A 20,282-nucleotide genomic window follows, 5' to 3' on the forward strand; every position below is an offset into this window, starting at 1 on the left:
TATATTATTTCTATATTGTTTTACATATATTTCGCTATATTGCCAAATGTTTTGGGACTCATGCCTTTAAAAGCACATGGACTTTAATGACATCCCATTCTTAATCCGTAGGGTTTAATATGGAGTTGGCCCACCCTTCGCAGCTATAACAGCTTCAACTCTTCTGGGAAGGCATTCAACAAAGTTTAGGAGTGAGTTTATGGGGATTTTTGACCATTCTTCTAGAAGCGCATTTGTGAGGTCAGACACTGATATTGGACGAGAAGGCCTGGCTCTCAGTCTCCGCTCTAATTCATCCCAAAGGTGTTCTATCGGGTTGAGGTCAGGACTCTGTGCAGGCCAGTCAAGTTCCTCCACACCAAACTCACTCATCCATGTCTTTAAGGACAGACGCTTTGTGCGCTGATGCAGTCATGTTGGAACAGGAAGGGGCCATTCCCAAACTGTTCCCAAAAAGTTAGGAGCATGAATTTGTCCAAAAAGTCTTGGTAAGCTGAAGCATTAAGAGTTCCTTTCACTGGAACTAAGGGGCCAAGCCCAACCCCTGAAAAACAACCCCACACCATAATCCTCCATCCACCAAACTTTACACTTGGCACAATGCAGTCAGGCAAGTACCGTTCTCCTGGCAACCGCCAACCCCAGACTCGCCCATCGCATTGCCAGACAGAGAAGCGTGATTGGTCACTCCAGAAAACACGTCTCCACTGCTCTAGAGTCCAGTGGTGGCGTGCTTTACCCCACTGCATCCCACGCTTTTTATTGCACTTGGTGATGTAAGGCTTGGATGAGCTGCTCGGCCATGGAAACCCATTCCATGAAGCTCTACACACTGTTCTTGAGCTAATCTGGAGGGCTGTAGTTATTGACTCTGCTCAGTGATTTTACGTGGCCTACCACTTCGTGGTTGAGTTGCTGTTGTTCCCAATTGCTTCCACTTTGTTATAATGCCACTAACAGTTGACCGTGGAATATTTAGTGAGAAATTTCACGAATGGACTTATTGCACAGGTGGCCACCTATCCAATACCACACTTGAGTTCACTGAGCTCCTGAGAGCGACACATTCTTTCACAAATGTTTGTAGAAGCGTCTGCATGCCTAGTGCTTTATTTTATACACCTGTGGCCTTGGAAGTGATTGAAACGCCTCAATTCAATGATTTTTCAGGGGTGTCCCAATACTTTTGGCAATATAGTGTATATCTATATTATTTCAAAAACTGCTTTACGATGCATTAATAATGATTAAATGCTATAAATTTGATTTAAGTTATTGATACTGCATTGTATTTCATTAGTAAAATTGCATCTAAAAATGTATGAACAAATGAATAAAATATATAATTGTGAGATTGAGTGAGATTTTATGAAATATAATATTCAAGCTCTTTACCTTGCCAGCATAATGCTGGATCCCAAAGCAAAGCTCCACACGCTTGGGTGTCCAGAAGTACTTGTTTCTCAGGTTATCCTGAAACTTATCTTTATTACAAACACAGAAGGTGAGTGGAGAATCTGAACTGACACATCTTTAGCATTCATCAGAACATGGTACAAAACAGTTCAAAATAACTGGAATAGTTATAGTCATCTCACACACATAAAAAATTAAACAATGAGAACTATTTCATTAATACTGGTTTGATATTTAGCATTATTATTTAAGAAGAACGTATACTGAACATCATATAAGTGACTAATGTGGCGTTTACTCAGTGAATATGCAGCAATGATGAAACACTAAGCAGAAAGTCTTACCAACGAGTGTTTGGTCGGTGGCCTGTGGGAAACGGCTCTCCTCGTCCAGCAGAGACAGTAAACCCATGGGCTTCTGAAGAAACATGTCCAGAATGGGCCTGTTGTCCTCGTATTCCACCAGACTGGCATCTACACCCTCACTCTGATACTCGATCTGAACAAACACACACAGACACACTATTTCAGAACAAATGTGTAATGCATACTGTACCTTAACATCAGCTGTTAAAAGACAATCAAAACAGCATTAAGTATTACATTTCCTGGAGGACTTACACTTGTATCATCTTATCAACAATGTATTTGCTACAAATATTAACAATCTCATTTTATAGTTTTATATATGACCAATATTTGTGTTTAAAATGAGTTTCACTTTATTTTGATGGTCCCTTTTTAACACATTCTGTTGACTATGAATAACGTTGCACCTACATGTCTACTAACTGTCATTAGAGTGTGAGTAGAGTATTAGTAAACTGGTAGGGTTAGGGTTGGAATAAGTTGACAAGTAGTTGCAAAGTTACTTATAGTCCATAGAATGTATTTTGGGGGAGCATCACAATAAAGAGTTAGCAGATATTAAGCAGACAGTGCTAATACTCTAATGAGAGTTAGTTGACATGTAGGCCTGGTTGCAAAGTTACTTATAGTCAACAGAATGTTTAAATGGGACCATCAAATTAAAATGTTACCATAAAATGGAGGGCCAAACAGGAAATAATCATATAATCATATGCTAACTGTCTTACAGTGTGAAAACCTTGTCCCTTACTTAAATATGCCATGGAGGGATATATATATATATATAAAAGATTTTAAAATAAATATGGTGGGTAACAAGATTAATTTGGAAGCAAGGGGTTTACAGATCACAATGCAAGTGGAAGAAGCCTCATGTCACAATCGCAGATGACAACATCCAGGTTCAACACTGTTCATGTACCGCAGGGTAAGATTCAATTAATTTACATTTAACCAGTTTAAAATGGAGAGGCACTGAAATGTTGACCTTTGCGTGTTTTTGACCTAAACTGTCTATGACGTGTTAAGCTATTTAATAATAATTTGTTACATATATATAGCGCTTTTCTGGGTACTCAAAGTGCTTTACATATAGAAGGGGGAATCTCCTCAACCACCACCAATGTGCAGCACCACCTGGATGATGCGACGGCAGCCATATTGCTCCAGAATGCCCACCACACACACCAGTTTATGGTGGAGAGGAGACAGCCAATCAGTATATGGGGATGATTAGGAGGTCCTGATGGAAAATTTGGCCAGGATGCCGGGGTTACACCCTGTGATGGCTAAGGCCACACATAATAAATATTTAATTTGAATGGTTATAGTTTTCTTATTTTTATGAATTGTTATAAAATAACATTTGTTGGAGAACTTGATATTTCATTGGCCTTGTGGGATTATTTTTGTTTTCTTTAAAATGATTTACCCAAACAGTTGTACTAGAGGTGCTACGTTGTCTCTTTATGCGCGCATTAGAGAGCAAAGAGCTACAGCGCCAATAATTCGTTACTTGAGTGCACGCTAGTGAATGAATGAAATCACAACTAGACAAAGATATGGGTTTAACATTTTTATTTATTTAATTTTGTTTAAATGATTGTGTTTCTTCCCCGTGGTTCCGCCGGGATCCATGACTGGAGGAACGAAGGCCGGATATCAAAAGGACATGGCATTTCCTGAAGTCTTTGATATATTTTGATGGGAATTATGGGAAATGTAGGTTTTAGGGATAACGTGTTTGAGACATTTGTTAATTTGACTTTCTTTGCATAACTTTTTGTTTAAATGTATTTTTATTATTGATTTATGGTGAATGTGATTTTTCATATGTTTATGGAGTTTATTTGTGTAAATATTTTTTCAATATGTAATGCAATTTGAATTGAGATATTTGTGAGACCCCTTTAATAACAAAATGTTTTGGTCTGGTTTGTTAAAATGACATAAATTTCTATGGCTGGTTAGTTCTGGTCAGGGATCCCTGAAGAGACCCAGAACTCAGTTTGCTGTTTTTCCGCATTCATTTATTTTTTATTTTGTGTGACCAGTACATTATTATTGTTTTCCCCTCAATAAAATAACATTTTGATGGCTCTATGAATGTCTCCTGAAAATGTTATGGAAGAACCCTTACACACACCCTTACTCTTTTTTTCTGAAGGACATCCTGGGATTTTTAATGACCACAGAGTGACTCGTTTTATTAACGTCTCATCCGAAGGATTTAATCCTTAGGGAACCAGGTTCCTGCGCCCACATCACTGGATTAATAGTCAACTCAAGTCAAGTCAACTTTATTTATATAGCACTTTTAACAATGTAGATTGTTTCAAAGCAGCTTTACAGTGTTAAACAGGAAAATAATGCAGCATAATTTTATTCAGCTGTATAGCCATTCTGGAAAAATTTCAAGTATCATACAGTGACAGTGTGGGCTCCAGATCAATAATCTGATCAGCAATTCAGCCTAAATGGCCAATCCAGTTTACTATCTAGATGTATTTCGATGTTTAGTCGAAAAATTTAGTGTTTATGTGAACCTGCTGTGTACCGCAGATGAGCAATCATGCACTAGTCTACTCTGTCTTGTTTGGGTTTAGGAAATGGAGTAAAATAAATTCCATTGTCCATCCTCTCAGGATACCTGGAATCAGTGTTACAGTACCTCAGGAACATCGTTTTACCATTTTTGTAGCATAAACTCCATCAAACCGATGAGAGCTTGGGATCTTCCAATGTTTCTCTATGGTGCTGAAACCTAAAGATGTCCGAGTTCCGGTCCCAGTGCAACTGATACTCAACTGCCATTGGCTCATCTGCGTTCGAGGGGAGGGGTTTACCGATAGGTCAATTAAAGGGTTAGTTCACCCAAAAATGAAAATTCTGTCATTAATTACTCACCCTCATGTTGTTCGACACCCGTAAGACCTCCGTTCATCTTCGGAACACAAATGAAGATATTTTAGTTGAAAGCTGATGGCTGAGAAAGGCTTCAGATAGGCCTCCATTGGCATTCAGTGCATTTACACTCACAAGACCCATAAAAGGCACTTAAAACGTTGTTACAAAGTCCATCTCACCACAGTGACTCTACAATAATTTTACGATGCGACGACAATAGTTTTTGTGCGCAAAAAAAAATCAAAATAACACCTTTATCCAACTTGTTCTTGTCTTCCGTGTGTGCCTCCACAACGCATACGCGGCATCCGGCGTTGGGACACATGACCCAGAAGCGATTTGTTTACAAGCAGAGAAAGACGCGCGTGTCTAAGCTGTTGGATTCTACATTGATCGTGCTTTAGGTCTCGTTGTAGTGCTCAAAATCGGACTTAAGTGTGCATTTCATGGATTCCCGAACGCTGGCGCTACGTCATATTCTCGCGCATGCGTCGTGGAGGCACACGCGGAAGACAAGAACAAGTTGGATAAAGGTGTTATTTTGATTTTTTTTTTGTGCACAAAAACTATTGTCGTTGTATCGTAAAATTATTGTAGAGCCACTGTGGTGAGATGCACTTTGTAGCGGCGTTTTAAGTGCCTTTTATGGGTCTTGTGAGTGTAAATGTACTGAATGCCAATGGAGGCCTATCTGAAGCCTTTCTCAGCCATCAGCTTTCAACAAAAATATCTTCATTTGTGTCTGAAGATGAATGGAGGTCTTACGGGTCTCGAACGACATGAGGGTGAGTAATTAATGACAGAATTTTCATTTTTGGGTGAACTAACCCTTTAAGTGCACTTCATCTTTTTCGTTTGATGCCACATATGACACGAATATCTCAGTTGTCATAAGAAAGTGTCAGGCCACTTGATAGATAGACTGAACAGTGGTTCTAGAGGCACAGAGAATCTACTGAGGAGAAAATAACATTACACATTTCACTGATTTTTGAAATGTCCATTTTCTTGCTTTGCTATGCATACTGATACAGATGTAGGACAAATATTGGTGGGTTTAAGATCCACTTAAACGAGCATTCGCCTGCTTAAAGGTGTTTGTGCACAGAGAAAGTCTTACCTGTTCCAGGGCAAAGATGTGTTGATTGAAGTAGAACTGGATCTGTTCGTTAGCGATGTTGATACACAGCTGCTCAAACGAGTTCTTCTTGAAGTTCTCGAAACCAAAGATGTCCAAAATCCCCACGTTCATTCCACTCTCAGCCGCACTTCAAAGACACAAAGAGCCAAACATTAGCTGACCGTCACAACACATTAAGGCCCTAACCACGGTAATGAGCCAAACAACTAAATTTTTCACAAGCTGTCAACCAAGAAAACACAAAAACAAAGACTTTTAAAAACACAGGTCTGCCTCAGCATGTCATTTCAGTTTACAAAGAGCCGGCGCACTTGTCTCCGAACATTCAGCTAATCGCGATCTCCTCCAAACTCCCCAGACAGCGACCAGAGGTCACCTTCTGCTCACGCTAACAGGTTATTAGTGGCAATAATGTTGAATGCGCTGCTGATTGGAGTGGAAATGGCAGAATTTGGATTGTGTGTATAGAGGTGGAAGACGTGAGTTTCTCTGACAAGCCCGTGGCTGAAGCCTGACAGGATTCGCTCGGATCAATGAGCGGCTTTTCCACTCTCTCTGAAGTCTTTTAATCATCTGCATATTATTTTTTTCAATGTACCTCTGTATCAAAAATTTATACAAACCTCTTTTTTACAGCTCTTTTCTTCTTTTGCTGTGGATATTAATATTCTGAGCTGGTAAGACTGGAGGTCATCGCTGGAGATGATGCTTGCGCATGTAAACGCATCCGTAACGGAGAGATTCAAGGAGGGAGATTTGGATGAAAGTTTAGAAATTACATTTAAGTTATTGTTAAATTAACTTGATATAAAAGTTGATCCACAAAGAATCAGCTGAAAAGGCTGGACCAGCTTTTATCTATTGGTTTGGCTGGTGACCATCTTAAAGTCCCACTGAAGTGCCTTGAAAGCATTATTCAATGTGTTGACGTAATTCCCATGGAAACAGGAAGACAGAACGGGACATATCGATCAGCTCCTCCCATTTTTTCAAAGTGGCCAATAGCGTTTCACTAATATCACAGCTCGGCCAGAGCTGTTGAGCTCGGTAAAGCCGCAGTTTCCTCCTAATCTCTAACTGTTTCTCCTCCATATCGCTTTAAAATACTGAATTCTGTGCAGAATTCAAATGGATTCGTAACGTTTTCTGGTCTGCACCGACGCGATCACATGATCCGCTCTGTGCTATCGTGTCTCTGGACTGGAGCTGTGGCGGTTCACTGACACTAAGGTGAAACCAGACTTCATTCGCCCCAATGGAAAGCATATTTACACTGCCTGAATCGTTCCCTATCCCCTATATAGTGCACTATGTTCCATTTACCATGTAGAAAATAGTAAATGGGTGAACAAGTGACCGATTTCAGCCGCAGTTTCAGCATCTATTTATAATGTAGGTGGCGGGAATTTTGCAGTTCGCTCGCAAAACATTTGTGTTCCCCTGAGAAACTTTGCGTTCGCTCACAAATGTTTTGCATCCCCACGAGAAACATTGCGTTTTCCCGCAAAACCTTTGCGTTCCCCAAAAAACGTTGCGTTTGTTCTCAAAAGACTTTCGGTTCCCTAGAGAAACTTTGCGTTTACACACTAAAGTTTCCCGGCGGAATGCATTCGTGAGAACACCATGTTTCTTGGGGGAACGCAAAGCGTTTTGCGAGTGAACGCAAAAGTATTGACAAAGATTTTATCATCAATCTCATATTTTTTTCACTCACCATGCCTTTAGGGGCTCCATACAAAAAGTTTGCTAAGCAGTATATCCCACTAAAGCACAACTCAGAGTGAAGTATGTTCTGCGCTTAAAACAAGCCGACTGATCACTGTTAAAGATTGCATTCAGAACCGTTTGGTTACACACATGCACCGTACCAAAAGCCTACTGAAACTAACCCTAACCCTAACACTACTAATGTAGGGGACGGGATTCTTGCAGTTTGCTCGCAAGAAAATTTGCGTTTGTTCAAAAAAAACCTTTGTCCTACTAAAGCAAAAGGGTATCCATAGCAGACTGGTGGGAGTGACAACATGCCCAGTGCATTATGGGTGTTTTCCTACCTATTTTTTTTCTTTAGTCAGGGAGCACCGATTTTAAACATTTATTTTGCCTTTTTAATGCATAGACAGTCAAGTTTTATTGAAAGCACACTTTTATTTTAAGTACACTTTTAAAAACATAGCCATGAAACTGTACTCTCTTTAAGTGTACTTAAGTGGCCTTATATTTAATTAATATTATATTGTCTGCAAGTACAGTTTTTCGAAAGCATACATTTAAGATTTAAGAAGTGTACGTTCAATACAATTAAGTGCACTTGTTTTTCACAAGAATGGTGACAGTATTTTCATTTTTGGGTGAATTATTCCTTTAAGACCATCTTAAAATTTCAAATTGGTCTAAGCTGTGCCAATGATCTGCTAAAGGGCTTTTTAACATTGTAGGCTTGGCTATATTTTAGCATTAAACTGAAGGATGTGACTCTGATGATGGTGATAATATTTTGCCGTACCAGATGTTAGTGTCAGGCTGCAGCAGAGCATTAATGCGGTTCACAATCCAGCTGAAGAGGCGTCCGTACAGGGCTTTAGACATGGCGTCTCTCACATCAGTGGCCTTGTCCACGGTGTTGGTGCGAATGATGGTTTCTCCGCGAGTTACCACGCAGTGGGAAGTCAAAGCTTCCTGAAGCTCCTCAGAGCCGATACTGAGCAGAGCGGCCGCTGCCCACAGCAAATACAGAGAGAAGAACATCAGGAATGGATCTGTAACTCTTATCATATGCCACTTTATTAATGACAACGTTGTGAGATTTATGTCATGAGGAAATTGTGGGTTCTGTAAATGCAAACCTAGAAACTGACATCCATGAAAATAATCATTTAAACAAGGCACTTACCATTATCTAAGGCCTCGGAGTTGGGCACCTCACTCTTGTCGCTCTGATGTTGGGAGCTGGCGGATGTGAACTCAATATTTCCTGTGTTTAAAATGGCTGCTAGAATTCTGTACACAGAATTCACTTCCTGTATATCAAAATACAAAACATATATTGAAGTATGCAATAAACATGGATGAAAGCCTGACAGACGGAATTGTTTCTTGTTCAACCAAAAAATCCTGTCATCATTTACTCATCTTAGTGTCCTTTCTTCTGTGGAATTAAAAAGGAGATATTCTGAGGACGGTTAGGATCCAAACTAATTTGGACCCCATTGACTTTCATTTTATGAACAAAAAACTTCTTAAAGGGTAATTAAACCCTAAAACTTTAAAAGGGTCCTGCACTGCCTATTGATTCAGTTAATTTGAATGAAAATACATCACATGTATCTGATCTATTTTTAGGTCAGTGGTCCCATTCATTCTTGCGCTGCTGATTTACTAGCATCGTTTGCATCGGGAGTAAAGACCACAGTTTGAGCCAGTGGCTCGATTGATAAAGCTCTGGCCCTGTGTCCACAAACAATTCACCCTCCTCCATTTCAGGTGAAGGGGACGAAAAGTCCTCTACTTCGAATGACCGCTCTGTTGCAAATCTACTGGTGTCCCTCCAGTCACTTTCCATCTTTGTGAGTCTGACAGCTGTCAATCAATCCGTCACTGCGGGTCTCAGGTGCACGCCCCCCGCTCAGCCCCGCCCTCGGTTCATCGGCTCTGCCCACTATTCCAGCATTTTTTAAAATATTGCCAGTGGGTGGAGTTAGGCTCTGATCAGGGGTTGAGTTACCCTTTAATTTTCTTTTATGTTCCACAGAAGAAATACATTAATACATGTTTGGAAAGATATGGGTGTGTAAATTCTCACTTCTTTTTTTTAATGGAACTATTCCTTTAATAATTATTGCATAATTGCATATGATTAAGAAATATAAATTTCAGCTGTACCTCCTCAGTAAATCCTATGATACGGAAACAGTCCTGAATGGCACCAAATTGCTCCTTGTAGAGTTTGCTAGAGATGATATCCTGCATTACTTTACCATTAACACCATCAATGTATCTGAAAGAGCAGAAAACTAACATGAGTCTCTGATCTTTGTCAGTAATATTGCAGATACGTTAACTCGATTCAGAATTACACATCTTTGTTAAGAGTTTGTTAGAAATAAAGGCAAGAACCTGGGGGCAGTTTTGTTGGGTAGCCTGTATTTCTTGAGGCTGTCTTGGTGATAAAGACCAGCATAGATGTAGTAAAATATGTGGAAGTTTTTCTCGCCCCTGCAAAAGAAAATATAAGATGTGAAAGAGTAATAAATGTAAACCAAAAATGTGGGAATTGTTAAAAAGTTTCAAGTCAACATGACATCAAAATCGACTGAACGGTTCAGGCACACTCATTATAAATCCAAAGAAAAATGTCTTGGAAACTTCCCTCGGAAATTAATTGTCTTTTTTGGTTGATGTCACCTGTCAAAGACCACTTTTCACCATCCCATCAATCCCCTATGGGTAAAATCAAGTCCCGCCCTACATGTTTTTCTTATTAATATGATGTTTCACTCAGATGTGATGTTGTTCCGTGTTGACTTTAACGTTCTGATGGCCACAGATCTAGGAAAAGTGGTTTCTCACGTGGCCTGTTTGATGACCCTGGATTTTTCCAGAAGATACTCAGAGATCTTGGCACCCATCACCGCCCCTGTGGGTGTGAACTTCATCTCCAGGTACTTTCCAAAGCGGCTGGAGTTATCATTAATGGCCGTGCACGCATTACCGAACGCCTCCACCAGGGGATTCACTTGAAGAATCTTCTCACGAAGTGTGCGATTATTAGCCTTGAAATAAAAAAACAACAGATGATGTTTGAAGAGACCCAGGACCAGGACCCGGACCCAGATTTTTATCTGCTAATATATCAGCCATAGTTGATTACGTCACTAGAGGGAAAATCATCAAGAATCCCATAATCAAACATGATAGATCGGTTATTGAAGTATTTCTTTGAAGCATATGAGTATTTACAAATGATATTAGGTAGTGTTGTGAGTACTGTACCTTGCCCAGGAATGTGAGATGTTGGACGATGAGGTGGGCACTCTCCGTTTTACCAGCGCCACTTTCTCCACTAATGATTATGCACTACAATGAAAACATATAAACACTTATTAATGCACAGAGCCAGCACTTACATAGATTAACATACCCAGAAGCACTATTAAGTGGGTTTGGGGTTGGTAAGAATTTTATTTATGTTTTTGAAAGAAGTGACTAACCAAGGCTGCAGTAATACTGTGAAATATTTTAACAATTTAACCCTCTGGAATTTTTCAATAATTTTTGATTAAAAAATTTACGTTTTGTTTTTTTAGAAATTTCTTTATGTCACCGGAATGGTACGAAACTTGGTAAGGTTTTGGCACTTGCTGTGTGATTACACAAAAATAAAAATAATTATTAAAATAATTATTAAAAATAATTGTATTGTTCGCGGTCAAAAAATGAGTGCGTTGGAAATGAATGGGTGACAAATTTCATCTGTTGGAAACATTAGGTACTGAGCCCAAACAAAATCTTGATATCAATCTCAAATTTGGAAAACAGCTTGTTTGGATGTATGGATTTGTTTTAGAGCAAAACTATATTTCATATAAAAATATTTTTTTTTATTTCTGTGTATTTTTCATAATAAATGTAACATATATAACTTTTTTTCAAGTTCACTTTTTTAAAGATCACTTGTTTTTTCTTTAACTTTTTTTGAAGTCTGTGCTCCAAAGCATTCAAGATTTATGACAGTTTTAAGTTGAAAATTTCATTTTCAGGTCCATGCTCAAAAAGTGAATAAATGGATTATAACTACTGAAATATAATTTAGTACCAAAAACCCATAAAAATACAAAATATTAAATAAAAACATTATAAAAAAACTAAAATATAGTCGGTTATTTGAGGACACGCAAACAGTACCAGAGGGTTAACTGTTTCTCTTTGAATATATTTTAAAATATAATTTATTCCTGTGATCAAGGCTGAATTTTCAGCATCATTACTCCAGTCTTCAGAGTCACATGATCCTTCAGAAATCATTCTAATGATGATCTGCTGCTCAACAAACATTTATAATTATTATAATGTTGAAAAGCACTTAATATGCTTGTGGAAACTGTGATGCTTTTTTCAGGTTCTTTGATTAAAAAGTTCTAAAGAACATCATTTATTTGAAATAAAAATATTTTGTAACAGTATAAATGTCTTTAGATTCTCATAAAACAAACAAAAAAAATTATGGAAAGCTTGCTAAACTTATCAAATCTTACTGACCCCGAATTTTTGAATTACACTGTTAGTAAATATATTAAACTAGTGTAAACTGTTAAAAAAGAGACCATAGGTGAATTACACTAAGACTACTGCATCAGTGAACCAAGATACACTGTGTCTTGTTTTAGAAATGACAGGTCAGACACACAGAAAGCAGTACCTGGTCTTTGGAGAGGGTGACCATGCTCTGATAGGCTGCATCAGCAGTGGCAAAGATGTGCGGGGGGTTAGTGGAGCGTTTCATCCCATGATAGAGCTTTGAGAACTGAGAACAGAGACATGAAATCTTAGTTCACTCTACAAGGAAGCTTTGATTCAGAGAGCCAACTTGAAGTGGTTGCCACATGAATTGCGCATTTGATCAAAAATGGTGTGCATTAGACATCAATTATGCCCTTTTGTACAGCCGGATGTTGCTCATCTCACCTGTGGAGAGTAGATGCTGAGGTTCTGGAAGGGGTTTAGGGCTATGAGGATGTCACCAACATACGTGTAGATCTGCAGCTCCTGATACCGCTTCTGAAGATGTGTAATGATGGTTTCCTATAAAAGAGAGACGCTGGAGATGGAAATGTGTCTCTGTTGTTTACACTACCAGAGAGTCACCGAATTCACAATATTTGAGCAGAGAGTTTAGTATTAGTTTGTAATTGAATATCAGGCATTTTTAATCTTCTTTGAAATAACATGCACTGATCTTGCTTAGATTTGATAGATTTTGATACATTTTTATTTCATGACGACTCTAGATCTAAAGGTGAAAATGTATCTGTCCGATTAAGAAAGCGTAAGCCTTTGCTGAAATTCCAGCTAGATCATCTAAATACCTCATCTAAAGCCTCCAGGTTCACCAGATCATCATCAGAACAGATCTCAATGATCAGGGTTTTCCGAGTGTTGATCCGTTCATGCCTATAAAAGACAATACAGCGATGTTACAGCCTCAATGAATATTAAATACAACAAAGATCTATTCAATCATAAACATTTATTTTATTTATTTTTCTTTTATGGAAATGCAAAACTCAGCGGCACAATTCTAAGCTGTTGTGGGAGGTTGCCAGGGTGTTGATATGCAATTTCTAGGGTGTTCTGTGGGGTGGCGGTGTCCTAGGTCAGGGGTGTCCAATCCTGCTCCTGGAGGGCCACTGTCCTCTGCAGAATTGGACACCCCTGTTCTAAGTGGTGGTTTACTGGCCCCCAAATCTCTATGATATTTTGGTCTCAAAACCTTCGATGTATACTATCATTCAAAAGTTTGGGGTTGGTAATACCTTTAAATGTGTTTGTCTCTTTTGCTCCCCAAGGGGGATAATACATTATATTACAATTTAAAATAATGGTTTTCTATTTGATTATATTTTAAAATGTAATTAATTCCTGTGATCAAAGCTGTATTTTCAGCATCATTACTCCAGTCTTCAGTGTCACATGATCCTTCAGAAATCATCCTCATATGATGATCTGCTGCTCAAGAAACATTTATTATTATCATCAATGTTGAATATGTGATATATTGTTTTTCAGGATTCTTTAATTAATAGAAAGTTCAAAAGAACATAATTTATTTGAAATATAAATAATTTGTAACATCAATTAAATGTCTTTACTATCACTTTTGATCAACTGAATCAACTGAAAAAATCTTTGAATGGTAGTGCAAGTCTATGAGATTTTTTGCCCATTTTATCATCCGCCTGGTTAAAAAATGTAACGAAAGTAATAGTACATCTCATTAAGCTGCAAAATTTGAGGGTAATACTTTAGAATACTGTTTCAAACAAAGTAGCAACACAATATTAACATTCTACTTTTAACCACCAAGAAACTCTGATTAACAAATTAGTAAGTAATAGCGCTCAGTTGAATGTGGTAGTTCACTATTAGCTAGGGGTGTAACGGTACACGGATTCGTAGCGAACCGTTTCAGTACAGGGTTTTCAGTTCGGCGCACGTGTGTACAGAACGGTTCCGAATGCAATCTTTAACAGTTAACAGTCGGCTTGTTTTAAGCGCGGAACACACTTCAATCCGAGTTCCCACACGAACATAAAGTATGTTTAAATCTGTCATGAAAATCCCAGCCACTGGGTATAAATGATTATATTTCAACAACGAATTGGAGAAAAAACTATTTTATTATTAGATATAGAAGTTAATGCAAAAACTACCTTATGTGATGTATGCATGTCTGCACACAATGTGTTATTTGAGTGTTGATTATTATATCTAAAAATAAATAGCAGAATTTAGGCTAATAGTTTGAGCTCTGTTGTTAACCTTTAATATTATAGTAATATGCAAGTAAGGGCTCCCTATATAGTTTACAGCATTATCTTTAAGAAACTTTTAGTTATAGTTAGTGGTGGGCATATATTAATCTTTTTAATCTAGATTAATCTCACTGTAGTCTTGGAATAATCTAGATTAAAATAGCTCATTTGAATTCTGCCGAAGGCATTCAGAATATGTGTGCTCGTAAGTGATTGTTTGTCTTTTTGTAGTTTGAATAATAAATAACTTCTGTCCCTTTAAGACCTGACGCACGCATGGATCCCAAACACTGTTCCTGTGAGCTGGTTACGACTGTGATTACGTTAAAACTCACCAAGATGGGCATTGAGACATTTTTGAGTGTATTTGACCATTAATAAACTGGAAAAAGGAGCTCATTTTTGCACTTGTATGTCAGAGGCGGCTTTATTTACGGTATGTGTGTGTGTGCTTCAGATGCGAGCGCGAAATCTGCGGGAATTAGTAGAATTGACGTTATGTGCAACCCCGCGCGAAATTCAGACCGGTCACACCAATACTAACAAAAATCCAGCAGAACACGCGTTTGCAATGTTCAGAGGATTAACCAGACTGAATGAGAGGAGGCGGGTGCGTGTCAACTCACTGTCGGTCGGAGAGGAGAGCGCAGCTGATATCCATACTGTAGAAAATGAGTATCGTTTCAGATATTTCAGTATCGATACAGAGCGAAATATGGATATTTTTGACAACACTAGTAGGCATACACACAGGTTCGATGACTCGTTCTCTCGCCCCCTACTACAGTGCAATTCGGCGAGGTATACATCCACGCTAAAATATCAAGGTGAAAGTCATCATAGCTTGCGTAGTATAGACCCAGCTCCCAACCCAACTTTGAGAATAAATTAACAGCGATATTTTTTTTATCGCCCGATAACGTGCTGCGTTAACGCCGATAACAGCCCACCACTAGTTATAATTGAATTAATTTAAGGACAGACACAATATGTTCAGCAAACCACTGTTTAATAAAAAATAAAAAAAAGCAGTTTTGTAAAACTGCTGTACCGAACCCGCACCGAACCGTGACTTTAAAACCGAGGTAAGCACCGAACCATCAGTTTTGTGTACCGTTACACCCCTACTATTAGACAATCAGTAACTACTATTTTATCGTACCTCCCGGAGAACTAAGAACTACTGTATACAGGTTCATAATTAACATGAATGATGCATAATGTATAATTAATACTGCACTGAAAAGGCGTGGACAGGGTTATTTTGTGGCTGACCTTATTGCATATTGTAGGAGTTTCCCTTTCAGACGCAAAATTTATGGGATTTAAATGAATCATCAAGGTTTGCGCTCGTCAATTTACTGGTATTTGCGCCATTATTTACCACCCAAAAAAAAACATGTCTTAAACCAGATGCTAATTTGCACTGCTCTTGGTAGATTGTGCTGGTCATTATGGAAACGATCCGGCTGCGTCTGTGTTCTTTAATTCGCATGTCGTCAGTAGATCACGTGCAGAACTCTCTCCCATCGGCGTTTCTGTGGAATTGCGCTCTCACACTAATTTGATCTGTTTTATTAAATCTGGCCCTATTATACAGTATAAGTATTAGGAAGAGTAATAGTGATGCTAGCCTTAGCAAACACCAAAAATAAACAAAAAAAGTCTGCAGTATCAGGGTCTATTCCCTGGGGTTTAAAGGCTATTATCGCGTGTCATGAATGCACTTCATCAGGGTTTGACCCTCTATTGTATTTCTGACCTTTAGATCATGAGGAAGCAGCTGCTCTTTTCACAGCTCTTAAAACCCATCGGGCCCCGGGGACTTTACAGCGTACAGACACGATGCACTGCGCTTTATGTGTGAGAGAAACAGACAGACTGAGTGTGTGTGTGGCGCTGTTTCTGAGTGTGTATCAATGTTCCCTCACTCTGTAATCACTTCACTGATATTTGCCATCAGTGACTAAACAGAGAGAGCACAGCCAAGCTCATAATCTCATTACGTCTCTCTCACTGTCACTATCAGGCTGGCAGATTATATGTGGCCTGGGGAATGAGGGGCTACAATCTGGCAACCCAACGACTGTTTATTCACAATCAATCACAGAGCGTACCAACCCCTAAGTTAAAATTGTCTTTACACGGCTCCAGACTAACCTTTTTCACTAGGAGCACAGTGGCCCCCAACTGAAAATTTTAGGGGCACAACCAGAAATTTTAGGGGCGCACACCGTAAATCAACATGCTAACCAAATCTACTAATTTCCACTGTATTACTAATAGGGATGGGTATCGTTAAGGTTTTAATGGTATTACTACTCTTACCCATACTGCTTATCGATCCGGTACTTTAACAGTATTCTTACCAGTTCTTTTTATTATACTTAATTTTTTTTTTTTTATAAAAAAAAACATAATTAAGAACATAATTAACATGGATTTATAATCTGAAAATTAAAATATCCATAGCAAAAGAAACCGCAAAGTTTGAACAAAATATAAAACATCTATTTGTAAATGGACCAGTGTGCAGGCATTCGGAAGGTCTGCTAACATTAATATTACAGTAAAGAACAAACCTGGAAAGAAATCTAATAAAGTAATGAAATGTAAAATAACACTGCATAGTTTTCACTGTATAAATTGATAGATTAATGCTTATAAAAGCTAAAGTTATTAATTCAAGAGATGTGAATATTTTCTATTTGCCTTTTGTTCGATTTGAATGAATGGCTCAATCGTCAAAAAAGGTTTATTAGATGCTGCCCCTTTAAGACCGATCGAATGTAGAATTAATAATATCATTTTCTCCGATTTCTCCAAACTATTTACGCCCATTTAAGATAAAAACTCTCCAATCCGGTAATTTTGACACCGGCTATTTGTTGTTTATTTGATGGTTTAGACGCGCACACGAAGCCTAAAATATTAAGTGCAAGTCGGTCCATTTCGCAGCACACACACATAAGCCGCCTTGAAGTTGGAAACAGCGTCTCTTGCGCGAATTATTGTGCATTTAATAGCTCTTTATTATCAAACACATCCCGCAGTTTAGCAACAGTAGAGACTGCAGTTTACAACTATCACTGAATCTCATGTTTAGTTTAGGTTTAGGGAGAAATGACAGCAGCTGCGAAGGGAAGGATGTCGCGCCCGACTGGACACGGCTATAGGAATAGTTTTACCTCATTCCATCTTTTTATAATTCTTGGAAGCCAAAATCGAAAATAAAATTAGATTAATATCACAGCACATTCCTAAAGTTTAAGCAGACTAAAGTTTTGTTTAGTTCTTGGCCATCGTCCCTCATTAAGCTGACTGTGGTGTTGTGTTCGCTGGAGCTCCACGTGAGAGAGCTCGCTTTCTCTCTCTTCTGGATTGCGAATGGCAAAAATGCATCACGGACAAATGGTTTAATATTCTCTCATATAGAAACGGCTGGCAAAGATAGAAATTTGCCAGACATAACGTCTATCAATTATAATTAGTAAGTGTATTTTCTTAATTTCTCCAGTACGGACAGCAGGCAAATTTACTGGTCGCACATGTGCGACTGGATGTAAAATTCAGTCGCACACTCTCAAATTTTAGTCGCAAAATGCGACCATTTGGTCGCACTCTGGAGCCCTGCTTTATAGACACTCAAGAAAAAGAGCAGTGCATATCCTGGCCTGATTGGTGCGTCTCAGTCATGTGGAACTGAAGGAACGTTGTAATATCGCATTGAGTTCATCAGGGTTAGATTAATTCAGGACTGTGAGTCCTCATCTAACCCTGAGAGATGATTAGAGGGTTAAGAGTACTAATCTAACACTCTAGAGTGGTAGAATTCAGATGTATCTTTGTCCAGAAATAAACTCCCAATGAACATAACACCAGTTATATGTATTGCCCTTTGTGTCTACTGGCATTTAGGGCAGCAACAAAAGTCCTCCACTCCTGTCTGTTCTGGGCCAGCTTCTGGATGATACCCCAAGTGTGATTCAGGCTCTTCAGCTCTCTTTCTACAGGCCGTCTCCAGGTGTTCTTTGGTCTGCCTCTCCTGCATTTGCCTTCTGGTGTCCAGTGAAGGGATATTTTCAGTTTCTCTCCTCAGCAGGTGTCCAATCCACCCAATCTTTTTCTCATGATGATGGTCTCAATGTTGTCTTGATCACACTGAGAAGCAGTTGCTCATTGGAGATGACATTTGGCAAGTAAATTCTTAGGATTCTCCTCAAGTTTTTGTGTGGAAAACGGAGAGCTTATTAAGGTCGCTGTCTGTCATCCTGTCTGTCATCCTGTCTGTCATTTATTGAACTATTATTTATTTAAAGTGCATTTTTATTCTGGCCTTATATAAAATCGTGGTTTCTTTAGTTAGTTTAAAAGCTAATAATATAGGATAATACAATAATATTTTATAATAAAAGCAAATTTTTTTAGAACATAACAGAAATTATGATATCACAATAAACAGGACTTTACGTTTATCATAAGTGAAAATTCTACTCCCATATAATAGATAATTTAGTTTTTGTTTATGGTGAAACCAAGTTGTAAAAAGCCCAATTTTTGTTATTATATTATATTATATTATATTATATTATATTATATTATATTATATTATATTATATTATATTATATTATATTATATTATATTATATTGAGCAACATTAAGTAACATTTTGGCTTATGTCTATAAGAAATTGATTAATTTGATTAAGTATAATATATGGTCCTTATAATCTTTGGGGGAAAAAATATTTTTGATTTATATTACATCAAAATTTAAGGTATGAAACAAATCTAATAAATATAAATACAATAAACAATAAACTACATTTGGCTGTAACAAATTAGAGTAACATTTTAAAGTTTTTTATAAACATTTTTGTAGTTTTTTTTTTCAGCTTACCAAAGTGTGCAGTCTTTAATTCATATTTTTATTCATCAAGGATGCATTCAGTTGATCAAAAGTGACAATAAATACATTCATAATGTTATAAAATATGTCTATTTCAAATAAATTATGTTCTTTTGAACTTTCTATTTATCAAAGAATCCTGAAAATAGTTTCCACAAAAATATGAAGCAGCACAACTCTTTTCAACATTGATAATAATAATAATCAGAAATGTTTCTTGAGCATCAAATCAGCCAGTATTTCTCAAAATGAATAAAATCAGTCAAATGCAAAATCAGAACCTCCAATAATTAAATATGTTGAGTAAAACAAATATTTTTTATGCATTTAATCTCACTTTATTGACCAATGTACTTGCTGCTGACCTTTGATGATTCAGTTAAACCATAAGCAAAATGTATTGTTTGTTTTTATTTGTTTTTAAGTAAGTGTTAATCTCTCTTCTCCTGCATCCTATTCTTCCATTTTCCAGAACGGCAGCTCAGCTGAAAGGTTTGTTTAAGCTGTGCCCTCTACTGTACACGCGTGAATTTGCATTTCCTTCAGCCTGAGGCTTATTATTCCAATTTTGGTGTGAAAGGGTCTTTACATTTAGCCTAGTCCTACCAGACTCTCGTACATTTCATTTGTACAAAGAGTCTGGCCACTCTCCATTGACAAGTGTTCACTTCCTTGAAGGCGGTACTCTATTGAAGTTTAAAACTATAGGATCTGCCATAACCAATCGTTAACGTTTGGTCGTGGCGTATGTCATGCGCCGTTCGAAATCCGTAAAAATAACTGTGCAGATTGTGCACTCCACCTCAGTGATAAAACCTAAAACTTGTGCATTCTGATTGTGATTTATTCACAGCGGGGGAGAGTTTTGTGATCGGGAACGCGCTGCTCAAGTGGTCCATAACATGATGGTATGCTGTAAATAAAAGATCATATGCTTGGTATGAGAAGAATAAATGCTGCTGTAAATAACGGCCCAATTCAAATGTTTACGTGCTTTTCTTCTTTTTATT

The 20,282-nt window shown here is 37.9% G+C and overlaps 1 protein-coding gene across 2 annotated transcripts in view; it reads right to left on the reverse strand.

The window, feature by feature from the left end:
• myo3b (myosin IIIB) overlaps positions 1 to 20,282 on the reverse strand; it is a 212,051-nt gene that overhangs the window by 138,772 nt on the left and 52,997 nt on the right. For both annotated transcript variants that reach the window (XM_079822058.1, XM_079822057.1), the window contains 12 exons: positions 12,918 to 13,002; positions 12,517 to 12,633; positions 12,251 to 12,355; positions 10,825 to 10,908; positions 10,402 to 10,604; positions 9,949 to 10,047; positions 9,715 to 9,829; positions 8,726 to 8,852; positions 8,339 to 8,549; positions 5,812 to 5,959; positions 1,761 to 1,914; positions 1,396 to 1,484 (listed from right to left, as the gene is read on the reverse strand). In XM_079822058.1, the coding sequence (XP_079678184.1) occupies positions 1,396 to 1,484; positions 1,761 to 1,914; positions 5,812 to 5,959; positions 8,339 to 8,549; positions 8,726 to 8,852; positions 9,715 to 9,829; positions 9,949 to 10,047; positions 10,402 to 10,604; positions 10,825 to 10,908; positions 12,251 to 12,355; positions 12,517 to 12,633; positions 12,918 to 13,002 (1,537 nt within the window). The remainder of the gene's footprint in view (positions 1 to 1,395; positions 1,485 to 1,760; positions 1,915 to 5,811; positions 5,960 to 8,338; positions 8,550 to 8,725; positions 8,853 to 9,714; positions 9,830 to 9,948; positions 10,048 to 10,401; positions 10,605 to 10,824; positions 10,909 to 12,250; positions 12,356 to 12,516; positions 12,634 to 12,917; positions 13,003 to 20,282) is intronic.

Source organism: Gobio gobio (genome assembly GCF_949357685.1).
Source record: "Gobio gobio genome assembly, chromosome: 7".
Classification (NCBI taxonomy): domain Eukaryota; kingdom Metazoa; phylum Chordata; class Actinopteri; order Cypriniformes; family Gobionidae; genus Gobio; species Gobio gobio.